Source organism: Carettochelys insculpta, chromosome 4 (assembly GCF_033958435.1).
Source record: "Carettochelys insculpta isolate YL-2023 chromosome 4, ASM3395843v1, whole genome shotgun sequence".
In the NCBI taxonomy this organism is placed as follows: Eukaryota; Metazoa; Chordata; order Testudines; family Carettochelyidae; genus Carettochelys; species Carettochelys insculpta.
This window is the reverse complement of record NC_134140.1, coordinates 52163100-52179071: the sequence shown is the minus strand read 5'-3', so window position 1 is coordinate 52179071 and position 15972 is coordinate 52163100. Positions and strand designations below refer to the sequence as shown.

The following is a 15972-nucleotide window of genomic DNA, read 5'->3' as shown; positions in this document are numbered from 1 at the left end:
GTAAATCCCTGATGATGCGCTGTAGAGGTTTTAGCTGAGGACTGTAGGTGATGGCTAGTGGTGTTCTGTTGGTTTCTCTCTTTGGCTTGTCCTGTAGTAAGAGGCTTCATGGCACACGTCTGGCTCTGTTGATCTGTTTTTTCACTTCCTCAGGTGGGTATTGCAGTTTCAAGACTGCTTGGTCGAGATCCTGTAAGTGTTTGTCTCTGTCGGAGGGGTTGGAGCAAATGCGGTTATATCTTAGTGCTTGGCTGTAGACAATGGATCATGTGGTGTGTCTGGGATGGAAGCTGGAGGCATGAAGGTAGGCGAAGCAGTCAGTGGGTTTACGGTACAGGGTGGTATTGATGTGGTCTCTTGATGTTTTATTTTTAGTTCTATTTTTCTTGTTGAACTTACATTGCACTCAAATCTTCAAATTGTATAGGGACTATTCTCACATTCACTTATGCTCAATGGTGCAGTTCATCCCTGTGCAAAGGACCTGCCCAGAGTTTGTGCATTCACTAAATTACATTTAAATCATAGAAAAGTGGGATTGAAGCAGGAAATGAGCTTTTGTGCAGACTCACTCCATGCAGTCATGGCCCCCAATCCCTCTTCCCATGCAGAAATTGGAAGAAAATTCCATTGACAATAATGGAATCTACACTGAATCCAAAACTCCCTTTGAAATTAGTTAGTTTGGTAACAGGGAAATGACAAAAAAATCTATTCCCTTTAAATACTGATAGCTCATGTATTTTAAGGCGTTTTAGCTGTATGGAAAATTTAAAGGATATTAATAAGTCATGTTTGAGCTAAAAGAAACAGAAATAAAAGTCCATGTCAAGGTAAGGGCTGCGTCTACACTACAAACTTACTTCGAAGTTAACTTTGAAGTAAGGGGCTACTTCAAAGTCGCCCAAAGAGCCTCTAGAAACAGTTTTCCTTACTTTGAAGTAAAGGAGGCTAACTTTGAAGTCACTACTCCATTCCCAGGAATGGAGTAGTGGCTTCCTTCAAAGTTTAACTACAAAGTTACATGTGTGCAGATTCACTGAAGTTCTAATTAGTTGTTACTGAGAGAAGTATGGGGTATGTTCCTCCTGCACAAGATTTCAGAGAGAGACATCTGAACTGGAATAGACATCTGAATTGGAATTCATCTACAAATTTTACACATTTAAACTAGGCCAGAACAAAGATCTCAGCTATCTTAAGCATTACAAAGGCAATTTCCCCACCTTTGATCTTTGCAGGAATGGGACACATCCTACTTTATTTGTTTAATCAACTGCTACTGTTAATTACAGGTACCTTTTTTTCCAGCCCTCCATCCCCACCACTTCCTGCTATATAGATCATAGATCATATGTTTCTACTCCATTGTTCCTCTAAAGAAGTGGGTCTTACCCACAAAAATCATGACCTAATAAACGTGTTGGTCACTAAGGCTATGTCTGAATGGCCATTGTGTCAACAAAACCTGGAGAGCACCCAGATTCCCAAGTGTGTTCAGTTGACAGTAAGTCAACAGAACACAGCATTTTTTTCAACAGCTGTACCCCACTCCTCATGAGGAAGAATGCCTCTGTTGCCAATCATGAGAAAATTTACAGGCAGTCCCTAAAAAATTAGCTGAAAGTGAATGTGTTTGTAAAACAATTAAGGTGCCTGTAAATTTCATAGAAGTGCAATAAAATTTCAAAAAACAGCAATTATTCTGTAGCAATTAACTTTCTTCTGTGCTGCTTCAGCTATTTTACTGCAAAGCAGTGGAAATTGAATGTTTTAGTTGTTTATTTAGCTCAATGGTTGAGGGGACGTAACTTGAATCACGTGATGCATGTGATGGTATCATCTACATTATCCTACCGAGTTAGCCTCAGCACGTTGGCAACATGACTGACTAAATGAAAGTGAATTAAATAGCATATTGTTCTTGTGATGTATGAATCACAGTGATTACTTTTCACTTTTGGCCATTCATGTCATCTTAACGTAATATAAAAATCATGTCCGAAAAAAAATTTGTCTGTCCATAAATTTTTCTCATTTTGTCCATACATGAAATTTCTGTGGGTGGCAATCCTGGTTGACAGAACTCTGTAGACAAAACGTGGGTCTGGATGTTCTTGGGGGCCTTCTGTCAATAGACCAGGCCTCCAGGGTACCACGCAAGTGCCCCAGAGGACACTCTGTCCATGGTCCTTGCCTCCGACCATTCTTAAAGCCTATGGGAAACTGGGAAATCCTGTGGCATGAAGCTGAGAATGTGGGAGCAGCAGGGCTATAGGCTACAGTACACCACGTCCTCACAGCCACACCGAAGCTGAAAACTCTACAGATTGCCAAGCAGCAGGCACCCGGTGACCCTTCTGGGCCCCTGAGGGACCAGTCAGAGGAGTCCCAAGAGCCACTCCAGGCTCGAAGTGGTGGGCCCCCTTCTGGACTGGGACCAAGGTCCAGGTCTTGTTGAACTGTGGGGGAAGGAGGAGACCCTGTAGAACCCCAAAGCAAAGCATCACAATGCCCCCATCTGCATCTGGATGGCCACCGCCTGATGCTCTGGGCAAGACCCTCCACCTGCCCCTATTACTGGGAGCTTCATGACATCCTGGGGAGGTGACACAAGACCTGCCACAGTGCAGCAAGGGCCTGACCACCGCAGTCGGAACACCATCAGCAGGAGGAGGGCTCCAAGCCCCAAGCCTTGCCAAAGCCAGAGCCAGACACAGCATTGGAGGACAGCAGCAGCCTCTTCACTGTGATGGAGTTCATCCCTGCCAGCTAGGCCACCTCACAGGCTTCATTGGTTCTGGGCACAGGTCCCTCCAGTAGGTACCCCATGCCTCACACACCCCAGGGCATGGGAGGCAGGTGCAGATGTGGTGTGCTGTGAGTGGTGTGCAGCTGGCTTGGGCAAGACCTCATGCTGTGGTCCCAGTACATGGACCAATGTGCAGGGTAGTGTGCGTCACCTGGACGGAGCAGACAGCCCCTGGGTACAGATGCCAGGCTGCCGCCAGCCTCACAGGAGGTCAGAAGAGCCGCTCGGGGGGGTGGGTCTTGCCAGCTCATCCCATGGCTGGAAGTGGGCTAGCCAGAAGGGCTCCCACCTGATCCCCAACATACCGAGGAGTGTGGCTCCCGACACATGGACAACCCTGGAGGTGAGAGGCAGCACCTCCTCCTGCAGACAGCACTGCAAGCTGCAGGTGTGCGGGGGGCGCCAGGAAAGGCCAGGCTGCTCCCGGATCAAATTCCACCCATGAGGGGACCCCGCTGTGGCCAGACACCCCCTTTGGTTGCTAGCCTGTCAAGCAGGGCAGGGAGGTTGCTGCAGTCAGCCCGGTCCCAGAGGCACCATGGAGCCCCTGTGTGGCAGGGCCCATTGTGCAAGCCACACATGGCTTTGCTGCCAGGACATTCTCATTTCCTGGCCTGCGTGGTGTTGGTTGCTGCTCACCATGGGAGGCAGGGCCCTAGGAGCTGCATTGCATGGAATGACTCGCTGTCTCTCCTCCTTGTCTTCCTTACAGCTGGACCTACACCATCCAAGGGCTGAGCCCACCCCACCTCCCCAGTAGGGTAAGCCCACAGCTGGAGGCACCAGAGGCACATCCAGGAGGATGTCCAATGGGACCACAGTGCCGCCCTCTGGAGGATGACCAAGATCATGGAGTGGCAGCTCTGGAACGACATGGAGTGGCAGTCATGGTCCTTGGACCAACTCATGTCCCACTTTGATGCCACCACTAGCATCTTGCCAGACATGATGGCCTAGCCACCCATGGCCGCCATCCCCACTGCCCATCTGGATGTTATCTGTCAACAGAAGTTTTGTCGGAAGATATCTTCCAACGAAAACTTTTGTTGACAAATCCCTGTAATCTAGACCCAGACTAAGATGCTACAGGACTGCTGGTTATTCATTCTTATCATGTAGTCTGATTTCCTGTATAGTGAAGAAAAGTCCATTATAATATTTGATAAATTGTTCCATTCATTAATTACCTTCATTTTTAAACATTTACATCTTATTTCCATTCTGAATTTGTCCAGTTTTAACTTCCAGATATTGGATAATGTTATAACTTTATCAATTAGGTTGAAGAATCCACTATTAAATAGATGCTCCTCAGGAAGAGGCTTGTGAACTAATCTTTCTTTGGTAAACTAAGCAGATTTTGTTCTTTCAGTCAGCCACTACGAGGCAGGTGTTCTAACCCTGTAATCATTTCCATGGCTCTTCTCAGAACCCTCTTGAGTTTAGCTACATCCTTCTTGAATTGCCTTAGGAACAGAACTGACACAATGTTATGAAGCAGGATTATTTCTATGAGCTGAAGGAACACAGAGGTTGGATGTGAGGAAAACATAGCAAACTACCATGACTCGACAAAAAATTAGAAAAAGCAAATATCTGTGCAATAGGTGGGAAGAAGTAGTAAAGGTTAATATAAAACCAAGTTATCAAATGAGATGAGAATAATGTACCTGTTAAAGGCCAATGTTGCCTCTTATTTTCATAACCTTTTAAAACTGTTTTATTTTTATTTTAATTTTTAGGGGCAATTTGTGTGCTGAGATATCAGATATGTAACTCTCACAGATTTCTCTTAGCCTGGAACTTGCATGTCAAATGGAAAAAAGTGGCCCTTAATGTTCCACAGATCTCAGTGGTTCGCATTGTAGTGGGTTTAAAATCTATAATATATATAAACCTGCTTTGCTTTCTACTATTCTATAATAATTCTGTGTGTCCTTCAAGGAAAGTCTGTTGGAAGGCAGCATATAACAAGCACAAAATGGCAATGTTTTATACTTTTGCTAGCCATGGAAAGAATGTGCAGGAGTGGGAGCACCTAGTGAGCTTTGCAGCAGCTCGTTCTGGTATTGCTTTGCATCAAGCTCTCTAGCAGTGCACCTTCTGGTACCTGAAAATAATTATGCATTGACAGACATGAAACCCAGAATGCACACATTAGTCAGGATGACTGACCCCTTTAAAAGGGAGAAGGGTTCAGTGCACCTGAGGTTCATCAACTGCTTCCCAACTGGGCTTAAGAGGAGGCATCTGGGTTATATAAATAGACTTAGGCTGAGCAAGGGTGGCAGTCAGGAGGAAAGGCAAGTGAGAGTTGCCTGGAGAAACAGAAAAGGGTGGGTTAGAGCTTCCTGAGGAGGAATGGAAGGAAACAGGAGCAGCTGAGGATAGATGAAACAGAGAGGTAAGGGGAAGAACAGACTGGAAGGAGGTTGCTGGTTAGGCTCAGTAAAAGATGGGGAATCCCTGTTTAAGGCTTGAAGAGCAGCTCCTAGGAACAAGGAGAAGAGCCAGCCTAAAACAGAGCAGATGAACTGGGAACAGGATGGTTAACAGTAGAGGTTGTATCTCACAGGTGTGAAACACTATAAGCCCTTTAACAGCTGGCCTGAATGGAGACCTCTGGGAAGTTGAGCCCCGAAGCAAGATATTGGTCCTAGAGAGAAATTCCCTAAGTAGGGGCAGTTCTTGCTGGTAGGGAGCCTTCTCATAGGAGATATTATAACCCACACAGCTAAGAGTGTCGTTCCCTGTCCCATTAGTGGCATCCAGACCACAAACACAGAGAAAGAATGAATCTCCTTTATAGCCTTAGCTGAGAAGCAGCTGGTGTTTTAGTTTACACTGTTGAGGCTCTGGCACTAAGCTCCAGAGGTCCCAGGTTCAAGCTAGCCTCTCAGCAGTTACAAGTGAGGGCTTGTTTGGGATTTCAGCTGGATCTCTGAAACTCGTGACATGCTTCCTCAGCTCAGGGAAGTATGTAACCTACACACCTACTGGGTATGGTTCAAGGTTCCATGTAGTGGCACCTAGACCATTTACAGAGAGAGAGAATGAATTTCCTCTACAGGCTTAACTGAGACCCAGGTGGCTTTTAGCTCCAACTGTAGAGGTTCTTGCATTAACCTCCAGAGGTCCCAGGTTCAAGTCCACCTGTGGGCAATTACAATATTATTTGTGACTCTTGAAGAAGTGGTGTGGGAGAGCAGGAAGTCTCAGGCAGATGTCTTAGAGAGTGAAACCATGGAACAAGTATGAAAAGAGAATAGGCTGGAGACAGAAGCAACTAGTGCAGGGATTCCAGGGGGTGCACTAGCGAGGTGTCCCTCCCTGGCTCCACCACTGCCCTCTTCTTCCTGGGCTGCACTAATGGCGAGCCCCAGGGCGGAAGCAGGAGTGCATGTGGTCTTCTTGCAACACCTGTGCATCACATCTGGTTGGAGATGGACTCTTGGGAGGGTGAGCTGGAAATAAAGCCCAGGGAGGAAAAACGCTGTGAATGTGCAAAACACGTTACGGTACACATCCAAGTATAGCATAGTGTAGTGCAGCCCCTTTTTTTCTTAGGTGACTGAAAGCTTGATTCTGCAGTTAGTTACTAACTAACTCTTATTTATGAAATTAACTTGCCAGTACATGTGTGTAGAAAAACAGTAAATAACTTTACGAGACGTACAGTGACAATGCTTGCCTTCAGAGCGAGAAGCCCTATCTGAGCCTTTAGTAGGAGGCAACACACCTCAAAGGGTAGAATCGCAGATTATTCACATTATTCTAATGCTGTTTATGTGTAATCGCTGATTTTCTAGGAACTTTGATGCTTGTGAGTATTGGGTAAACTATAAACATCTAATTTCCAAAGTCATGATCATGCCTACCTTGTCTCAATTAGATGTTGTCTGGAAGTTTTAAAAGGTGTTTATTTCCTCAATACACTATTTCTGTTACCTTCTTAAATTGTGAATTTAACCCTTGGCCTAAAAAATTTAAATCAACTTAACCAAAGACGAGCTTTGGCAAATGCATCCCGTACTAATTTAATTCCAAAATAAGAAGCAGTGCCCTTGAATTGCACACAACTGCTAAATGATGATGTCACCTCAGCTGTATAACGATTAACATATGTTCACTGAGCTTGCAAATGCTTCCAGAGACAGGAGGGGTGGGGGGGAGCAAAACCCAAGACACACTCAAGAAACACTGAACATAAGAAAATAATGCCAGACTTCTGGAACTCTTAGATGTGTGTGTGTGTGTGTGTTGTTTTTCCTTCCTTTCGTTCTTTTTTTTTTTTTTAAACTCTATGCCCTACCATTTAGGGAAGTAATGACTTTGATGTTAGTGGTGATTTATATTTTCAGAACAGCAGCTAATGCAAACCACCTTCATGCAGAAGAAAAGCTAGAGTGTGCATATGGGGAGGAGAGAATACAAGGGGATGTTTGCTGTTACCTTACAGAATTAAAAGTATATTATGTTCAAACTTTGTCATTTAGTAGAAATACAGAAATTTTAAATTATATAATAACTTGAATTAAACAGTTCCATATTAACATGTGTTAAAGAGATTTGTATTGTTTTTGACAGGATTTGGAATCTGCCTCTGAAAGTGGAGCAGCCGTTGCTTCAATAAGCCATTCCCAAACACATTTGTCTCCTGATATCCATGCTTCTGACCTAACATCTCCATGTCCAATGGCCGGCTCTGGAGCTAAACCCAAGGCTGGGGTGAGTTTGGTGTAATACCAATCTTATATGTCCTAATTATTGGGCAGAACAGATAAAGTTGATGTGTGACATGCTATCCAGGCTGTAGAGCAGTATACAGTCCCTTAGCAATGTATTGAAAGGGTTGATGTTTTCATAGGTTTCTCTTAACATGTTTCCTAAAAATACAAATGCAGCTCAAAATACATATTATGGCATAGATAAATGAGAGGTGTCACATTTAACCTAGGACTGTATGCTGATAACTGTTGTAAGTTTGTCTTTCATGTAAAAAGACAAACTATAATGGAGACACAGTGTTTAACTCTGGAAAATAAGATTTACAGCAGCTGTAAGGAATATCTTTCTGTGGGATTCAGTTTGTGATAGCATAAGTTTACATCGCGGTTGTAGAGGTTTGAGACAGACAAGAGCTCACTGATTTACATGACAGTGATCACAGATTGTAACATTATGTGGTGATGCAATGTTGCATCACCTCAGGGTGACAGGATATCAGCAAGGAGAAATGAGTGAAGGGGACCGACAGAGAACAAAACTTTCTGCAATGATGTCATCTGTGTGGGCAGTGTGCAAAGCAGTTCTTAGCATTCCCTGCCCCCATTTCTCCCTGCACATATGCACACGAGAATGGGAGAGTCTGAGTGTTCCTTGTCTATTCTCACATTCCTGATGCAATTTCCTGTAGTTTAGATGACTGGCATTTCAGAAGAGAGATTTTGGTGCAAAACCCATGTTAAATATGATTTGTTTTTCTCCCCAAAATGTGGGTAAGGTGGTGGGATTTGAAAGGGCTTCTTCCTCTCTGCCCCACTGACTTACCTTTCGATGAGGGCAGGTGGCTAAGGGCCTCCGAGCTGGGACTCCTCTTTTCATCCTCACGTGCTGTTGCAACTCCACTTAACCAGAATGCCCCAGAAACACCCAAGTAAGGCCCTGGCTCCTTCTGCCCTTCTCACTTCTTCAGATTCTTCTGCTAGGTAAATCTTCACTTCATCAACCAGAGAAGTTTCGTCTTCTCTAAACTCTGCCAGGGCTGGCACAGGACCAACCAGAGAATCTGGGAGTCTTCACTAACTCTGTGGCAGATCCTTTCACTTCTCCCCACTGCTACGCTGAAAGGTAATTGGACTGGCAGAGAACTTGGTCCAAAACTTAGAAACAAAAGATGAGCTGGGACAAAACAGCAAACTTATGCATGTAAAAAATAAGTATATAATTGTGTGCTGCACTGTCATAGCAAGATAACTAATGGCTCTTCATTGTAGCACGTATGAAAGTTCCAATATACATTTAGGTGGATTTAGGATTCTGTGCTTGTGTAAAAATTAATCCCATGTAATTAATCATTTGAACTTGGTGCACAACTATAGCAAATAGAGGGCTCTGTACTTTGTCAATAATTGCAGAAAAGCACAGTGCTCTTGAGCACAGGACAGTTGTTAGAGGATGCAGTCTGAATATTCCATTTCACCATCCCATTGTTGAGAGAGCAAGTGTCAAAGACTCTCAAAGGTAACAAATATTTTTTTTTCATTTAGGTTTCACTACTAGCATTTGGGGGTCTTTGAACAGCTGGCTTTCTGGTATACAGTGGTGCTGTGGGACAGACATCACTGGAGCGTGGCATGGAGACATGTTAATTCCATGTTTAAAAACATTTGTTCTTTGATGACTTTGGCTCTGAGTTAATGCTGCACGTATTTGAGTAGTTCATTTTCTGTCTTGGGACTTCCTGCAATAATTGTACTTTTTCTTTCACTATGGAATAATTTTAATTATTTTAACACAGTGCACACAGATGTATAGAGTTGTAGCAGTCGCGCCATATGTAGGATTGATTTGAGGTCTCAGTTTTATTAACTCAGTTTTCAAAATCTCCCCCAGTTGTCCCTAAACAAGAACCCTCTTCCCGAAACTTTTCATGCTGCATTTATTCCAGAGTGTTTCCCTGGGAAGATTTAGTGAGTATGATCACACCAACAGCTCTGCATGTTGAATAGTAAGAGAGAGGAAGCCGTGCTAGTCTATACACTATCAAAGCAAAAAGCAGTCAAGTAGCACTTTAAAGACTAGCAAAATAGTTTATTAGGTGGGCTTTCGTGGAACAGACCGAAGTGGGTCTGTCCCACGAAAACTCACCTAATAAACTATTTTGCTAGTCTTTAAAGTGCTACTTGACTGCTCTTTGTTTTGATACCAACAGCTCTCTGATACTTTGGCAATAAATTAGATAAATAAACAATGGATCCAATCTCTGTGTTGTTTTCTCTCACCCCATCCACTTGGGAAGGAGTACAACCCCAAAAGCAGGACGGTGCCAACCTCTACCATGTGTGCCCACCTCTGCCAAGTGTACTCTACCACTGAGGATCTTGTAATTTCAGGACATGCTAGCCTGGGCACCGAAAGCCAGCAAGCATAGTGCCGATGCATACCTACTGTCAGCCAACTGAGATATTTGCCTCTGATCCAGCAGCCACTGGTTCTTACAAAGTGCTTTCTTTGAATCGCCTAAAGGGAACTATCCCCCAACTCTCATGCTCATATACCTTGGACCCAGGGTTAGTCTATTATCTAAACCCACTGAAAGGGATATCCACCACTAGGTGCTGTAATCAAGACATTTAGTTGGCATGTTTGACACCATGCTGCACAGAAATCAGTTAGAGCCAAGTGTACATGACTCGAAGGAACCATTTGGCATTGGTCTGTAACAAATATGTGTCCAACACCAGCTGGTCAAACCATCCCAGAACAGTCAACAGGGATGTCTAAGTGCAGATGGTCTCCCCTGTGAAATCGCTTATGCTGTACTGCTCTATCTGTGGAAACGAATGTTGTCATAGTTTGTTTTGTTATGGTAGCTGGCTCAGAATAGCTTAATTTTACATCTTATTTCCTGCTGTGGAAACTTAGAGAACTCTTTTTAATGGGAGCTATTTGAAAAATATTCATTTCCTTCTGGAGTAGAACCATTGTAATGCCTTAAGGATTGCAGGTGTTTATTTTTAGTCGGTACTGCTATTTACTATCAATGTGTAAAGAGCAAAATATAACTACAATTAGTTACTGAAAGGAATAACTAAAAAGAGCTCATATACAATTTATGTTCAGTTTATAGAGCATAAAAATACCTAAACATTTTAACTCTTTTAAGATATTACTATGCTTGAGGAAACCAAAAAAAAAAAAAAGAGGGGAGATATATATTGGGTGTTCCTCAATCACATCAGATTACATAGTAAACTCTTTGATAAGAAAGAGACTCTGCTCTTACATGCATTCAAGGCACTGACTTCACCAAAGAAGCCTGTATAGACAAAGCAATGCATCATGGGCAGAATAAAGTGAGGAAGAATGATACACTAGCTATGACACGACCAGTGATCTCAGACAAAAGTCCTAGCTCTGCCCCAAATTTCCTGCGTGACTTTGGGCAAGCCACTTAGGCCCTCTGTATCTGTTTCCTGTCTGTAAATAGTGTTGTGAGGGAAAATGCATGAGAGATTGCAAAGTGTTTGCATATTTGGTAGTGGAGCCATGTAAGTACCTAAGTCTGACTGAAGCCCATTCTCAAATACAGACATTGGGCTGCATCTCATAGAATCATAGAATGCTAGGACTGGAAAGGACCTTGGGAGGTCATCATGTCCAGCCCCCTGCCCTCATGGCAGGACCAAGTACTGTCTAGACCATCCCTGATAGACATTTATCTAACTTGTTCTTAAATATCTCCAGAGATGGAGATTCCACAACCTCCCTAGGCAATTTATTCCAGTGTTTGACCACCCTGACCGTTAGGAACTTTTTCCTAATGTCTAACCCAAACCTCCCTTGCTGCATTTTAAGCCCATTGCTTCTTGCTCTATCCTCAGAGGCCAAGAAGAACAAGTTTTCTCCCTCCTCCTTATGACACCCTTTTAGATACTTGAAAACCACTATCATGTCCCTCCTTAATCTTCTTTTTTCCAAACTAAACAAGCCCAATTCTTTCAGCCTTTCTTCATAGGTCATGTTTTCTAGATCTTTCATTATTCTTGTTGCTCTTTTCTGGACCCTTTCCAGTTTCTCCACATCTTTCTTGAAATGAGGTGCCCAGAACTGAACACAATACTCCAACTGAGGCCTAATCAGCGCAGAGTAGAGCGGAAGAATGACTTCTCGTGTCTTGTTCACAACACACCTGTTAATGCATCCCAGAATCATGTTTGGTTTTTTTTGCAACAGCATCACACTGGCTCATATTTAACTTGTGGTCCACTATAACCCCTAGATCCCTTTCTGCCATACTCCTCCCAAGGCAGTCGCTTCCCATTCTGTATGTGTGAAACTGATTGTTCTTTCCTAAGTTGGAGCACTTTGCATTTGTTCTTATTAAACTTCATCCTGTTTACTTCAGACCACTTCTCCAATTTGTCCAGATCAGTTTGAATTTTGACCCTATCCTCCAAAGCAGTTGCATCCCCTCCTAGCTTGGTATCATCTGCAAACTTAATAAGCGTACTGTCTATGCCAATATCTAAATCGTTGATGAAGATATTGAACAGAACCGGTCCCAAGACAGACCCCTGCAGAACACCTGTTGTTATACCTTTTCAGCAGGATTGAGAACCATTAAGAACTACTCTGAGTAAGGTTATCCAGCCAGTTTTGCACCCACCTTATAGTAGCCCCATCTAAGTTGTATTTGCCTAGTTTATTGATAAGAATATCATGTGAGACCGTATCAAATACCTTACTAAAATCTAGGTATACCACATCCACTGCTTCTCCCTTATCCACAAGGCTTGTTATCCTATCAAAGAAAGCTATCAAATTGGTTTGATGTGATTTGTTCTTTGCAAATCCATGCTGGCTGTTCCCTGTTAGCTTACGACCTTCCAAGTGTTTGCAGATGATTTCCTTAATTACTTGTTCCGTTATCTTTCCTAGCACAGAAGTTAAACTGACCAGTCTCTAGTTTCTGCATTGTTCTTATTCCCCCTTTTATAGATGGGTGCTATATTTGCCTTTTTCCAGTCTTCTGGAATCTCTCCTGTCTCCCATGATTTTCCAGAGATGATAGCTAATGGCTCAGATACCTCCTCCATCAGCTCCTTGAGTATTCTAGGATGCATTTCATCAGGCCATGGTGACTTGCAGACATCTAATTTTCCTAAGTGATTTTTAACTTGTTCTTCTTTTATTTTATCTTCTAAACCTACTCCTTTCCCACTACCATTCACTATGTTAGGCATTCCTTCTTCAGACTTATCAGTGAAGATGGAAACAAAGAAGTCATGAAGCATCTCTGCCATTTCCAAGTTTCCCGTTACTGTTTCTCCCTCCTCACTGACAATGGGCCTACCCTATCCTTGGTCTTCCTCTTGCTTTTAATGTATTTATAAAAAGTCGTCTTGTTTCCCTTTATGGCCGTAGCTAATTTGAGCTCATTTTGTGCCTTTGCCTGTCTAATCTTGCCCCTGCATTCCTGTGCTGTTTGCCTATATTCAGCCTTCGTAATTTGTCCTAGTTTCCATTTTTTACATGATTCCTTTTTTATTTTGAGATCACACAAAATCTCCTGGTTAAGCCAAGGCAGTCTTTTGCCATATTTTCTATCTTTCCGAGGCAGAGGAATAGCTTTCTTTTGGGCCCTTAATAATGTCCCTTTGAAAACCGCCAACTCTCCTCTGTTTTTCCCCTCAATCTTGCTTCCCATGGGACCCTACTTACCATCTCTCTGAGTTTACCAAAATCCGACTTCCTGAAATCCATTGTCTCTATTTTGCTGTTCTCCCTTCTACCCTTCCTTAAAATTGTGAACTCTATGATTGCATGATCACTTTCACCGAAGCTGCCTTCCACTTTCAGATTCTCAATCTGTTCCTCCCTTTATTATGATAGAGTACCCAAAACCAAAAGTTTGCCTTGAGGTTTATTTCCTAGTGATGGAAGTTGACATCTACTGGCATATGGAAAAAAAGGTAGTTTTACTCTTCATGGCAGTTCCTTATGACATTATATATAAATCCTTTCACTGGCAGAGGTGCTAAAATTATCTTTCTTTTCAAAATCAATAATTTAAAAAGTAAAAATCTCTTAACTCCTTTAACCCCACTGTATAGGCTGTCCTGAGCTGATACATAAATACTTTGAAGCTACAATTGACATATACAAATTATAAGATATATAATATGTAATATGATTTCAGGCACTGATGCAATTAATTAAAATAAAAAGTTATTGATGTGGCAAGGTATACAAATGTTACCAAACTATTAAAGATAGAACCCTTAGTTACTTGTCAGAGGAACTTTTTCCTAATGTCCAACCTAAACCTCCCTTGCTGCAGTTTAAGCCCATTGCTTCTTGTTTTGTCCTCAGAGGCCAAGAACAAGTTTTCTCCCTCTGCCTTATGACACCCTTTTAGATACCTGAAAACCGCTATCATGTCCCCTCTTAATCTTCTTTTTTCCAAACTAAACAAGCCCAATTCTTTCAGCCTTTCTTCATAGGTCATGTTCTCTAGATCTTTGATTATTCTTGTTGCTCTTTTCTGGACCCTTTCCAATTTCTCCACATCTTTCTTGAAATGCGGTGCCCAGAACTGGACACAATTCTCCAACTGAGGCCTAACCAGTGCAGAGCAGAGCGGAAGGATGACTTCTCATGTCTTGTTCACAACACAACACACACGGTCATTCATGGTCCTTAACATATTTCACAACTTGGATCAGGTCCCCCCTCAGTCTTTTTCCTCAAGATTCAACATACCAAGTGTTGTTTTTTTTAACATTTCCTCATTTTTACTGCTGTCCTCTGGCCTGTCTCCAGTTTGTCCGCATGTTTTCTAAAATGTGGCACCCAGAAGCTGACATGATACTCCAGCTGAGGCTTTTCCAATGCTGAAATTTAGCAGGACAGTTGCTTCTCATGTCTTACATATGATGGTCTAGTTCATACACCTAATAATAAAAACCTTTTGATTATTAACTCATAATCAGTTTGCCTGTACAAGTACTTGGCATTTGTCTTTCTTGAATTTCATCTTTTTGATTTCAGACCCATTCTCCAGTTTGTTAAGGTCATTTTTAATTCAATTCTTGTGCTTAGAAGTCCTGCAACGCCTCTCATCTGGGTTTGATCCACAGATTTTATAAGCATACTCTCTCCTCCATTGTCCAAGTCACTCCTGAAAATATCAAACCGTACTAGATGTCTGTGGGATTCCACTAGACTCATCTTCCCCGCTGGGCAAGAAATTGATGACGACTCTTTGAATGCATACCAGTTATGCACCTGCTTTATAGTAATTTTATCTAGACCATGTTTCTTTAGTTTGCTTATGAGGCCGTCATGTGGATCTGTTTGAAAAGCCCTACTGAAATCAAGATCCTACATGTCTTTTGTGACCAACGGCTCAGAGATGGCGCTTGAGTCAGTACTTGGGTCACTGTTGGCACCAGTTAGATTCTTCTGAGTATGCTTGATTGTCCCAAGCTGTATTTGATTAGTAGGCCAGACAGGTTAGGAGGTTCATGAACTAATTAGTCAATTCACAGGCAAGGGGCTTGGAAAGAATACAAGAGGTTAGTGCTCAAGAAGGAATGGGGAAAGAGACGGAGAGAAGGGGGAGGAAAGCAAATTAGAAGAACCTCAGAAGTTGCGTTTTCTATAGAGAGACCTCAATGCCCTGCCCCAGAAGAAAGCTGGGCAGCAATACAAAGGCAGAGTTGCACTGATTGGTACAGGTGGAGAGACTGAAACAGTGTAAAAAAAGTAAATGCTGGTGTTTACATTCTTTATGAGGCAGAGGGCACAGAGGTCTCTGTGGGGAGCTTTATCCCGTTTGTATTACTAACAGCAAGTTGAGCATAGGGGCATCAGTTTAATAATACTGCACAGGGTCCCATAGATGCAAAGGACAGCCCTGGTGGCAGCACTGGCTTTCAGCTACTAATGAGCCTTAAAATTCAAACAACTGATAACAAATGCTCAAACCCCTATGCAAAGAGGCATTTTTGTAAATGAATGCTCAGCATTTATACAGTTTAGTTCATGAACTGTCAAGAAATGAAAGCTTCCTCTATAAAAAATAAGCATCCATGAGATATGTATATTGTAGAAACAGGTTTCATTGTTCTTCTGCGTGTCATAGTTGCCTTGTACATCAAGAAATGAAGTTTAAATGATTGTTCTCAATCCAAGACAGTACAATCCTTCCCTAACCACGGAATTCTTGATATGTGATGAATAGCTGTTTGTTGTGCTCTCAATACTCAGAAGTTTAGGACCAAATTCTCAAGTGTATTAGACACCAAACAACTGTTTTAGAAGTCACTGTCTCCCTGTCTTTATTTTGCTTTTTTGTGATCTTGCCAATCTTTGTTCTAAAGAGTAACAATCAAGAGCATTAGAAAGGACCATATCTATTTCATAATTTCAAT

General features: G+C 42.5%; 1 protein-coding gene across 1 annotated transcript in view; it reads left to right on the top strand.

Annotated features, from left to right (window-relative positions):
* DLC1 (DLC1 Rho GTPase activating protein) overlaps window positions 1-15972 on the top strand; it is a 354065-nt gene that overhangs the window by 92400 nt on the left and 245693 nt on the right. Inside the window, exon 4 of the mRNA XM_074992829.1 lies at window positions 7400-7540. Within this exon, the coding sequence (XP_074848930.1) occupies window positions 7400-7540 (141 nt within the window). The remainder of the gene's footprint in view (window positions 1-7399; window positions 7541-15972) is intronic.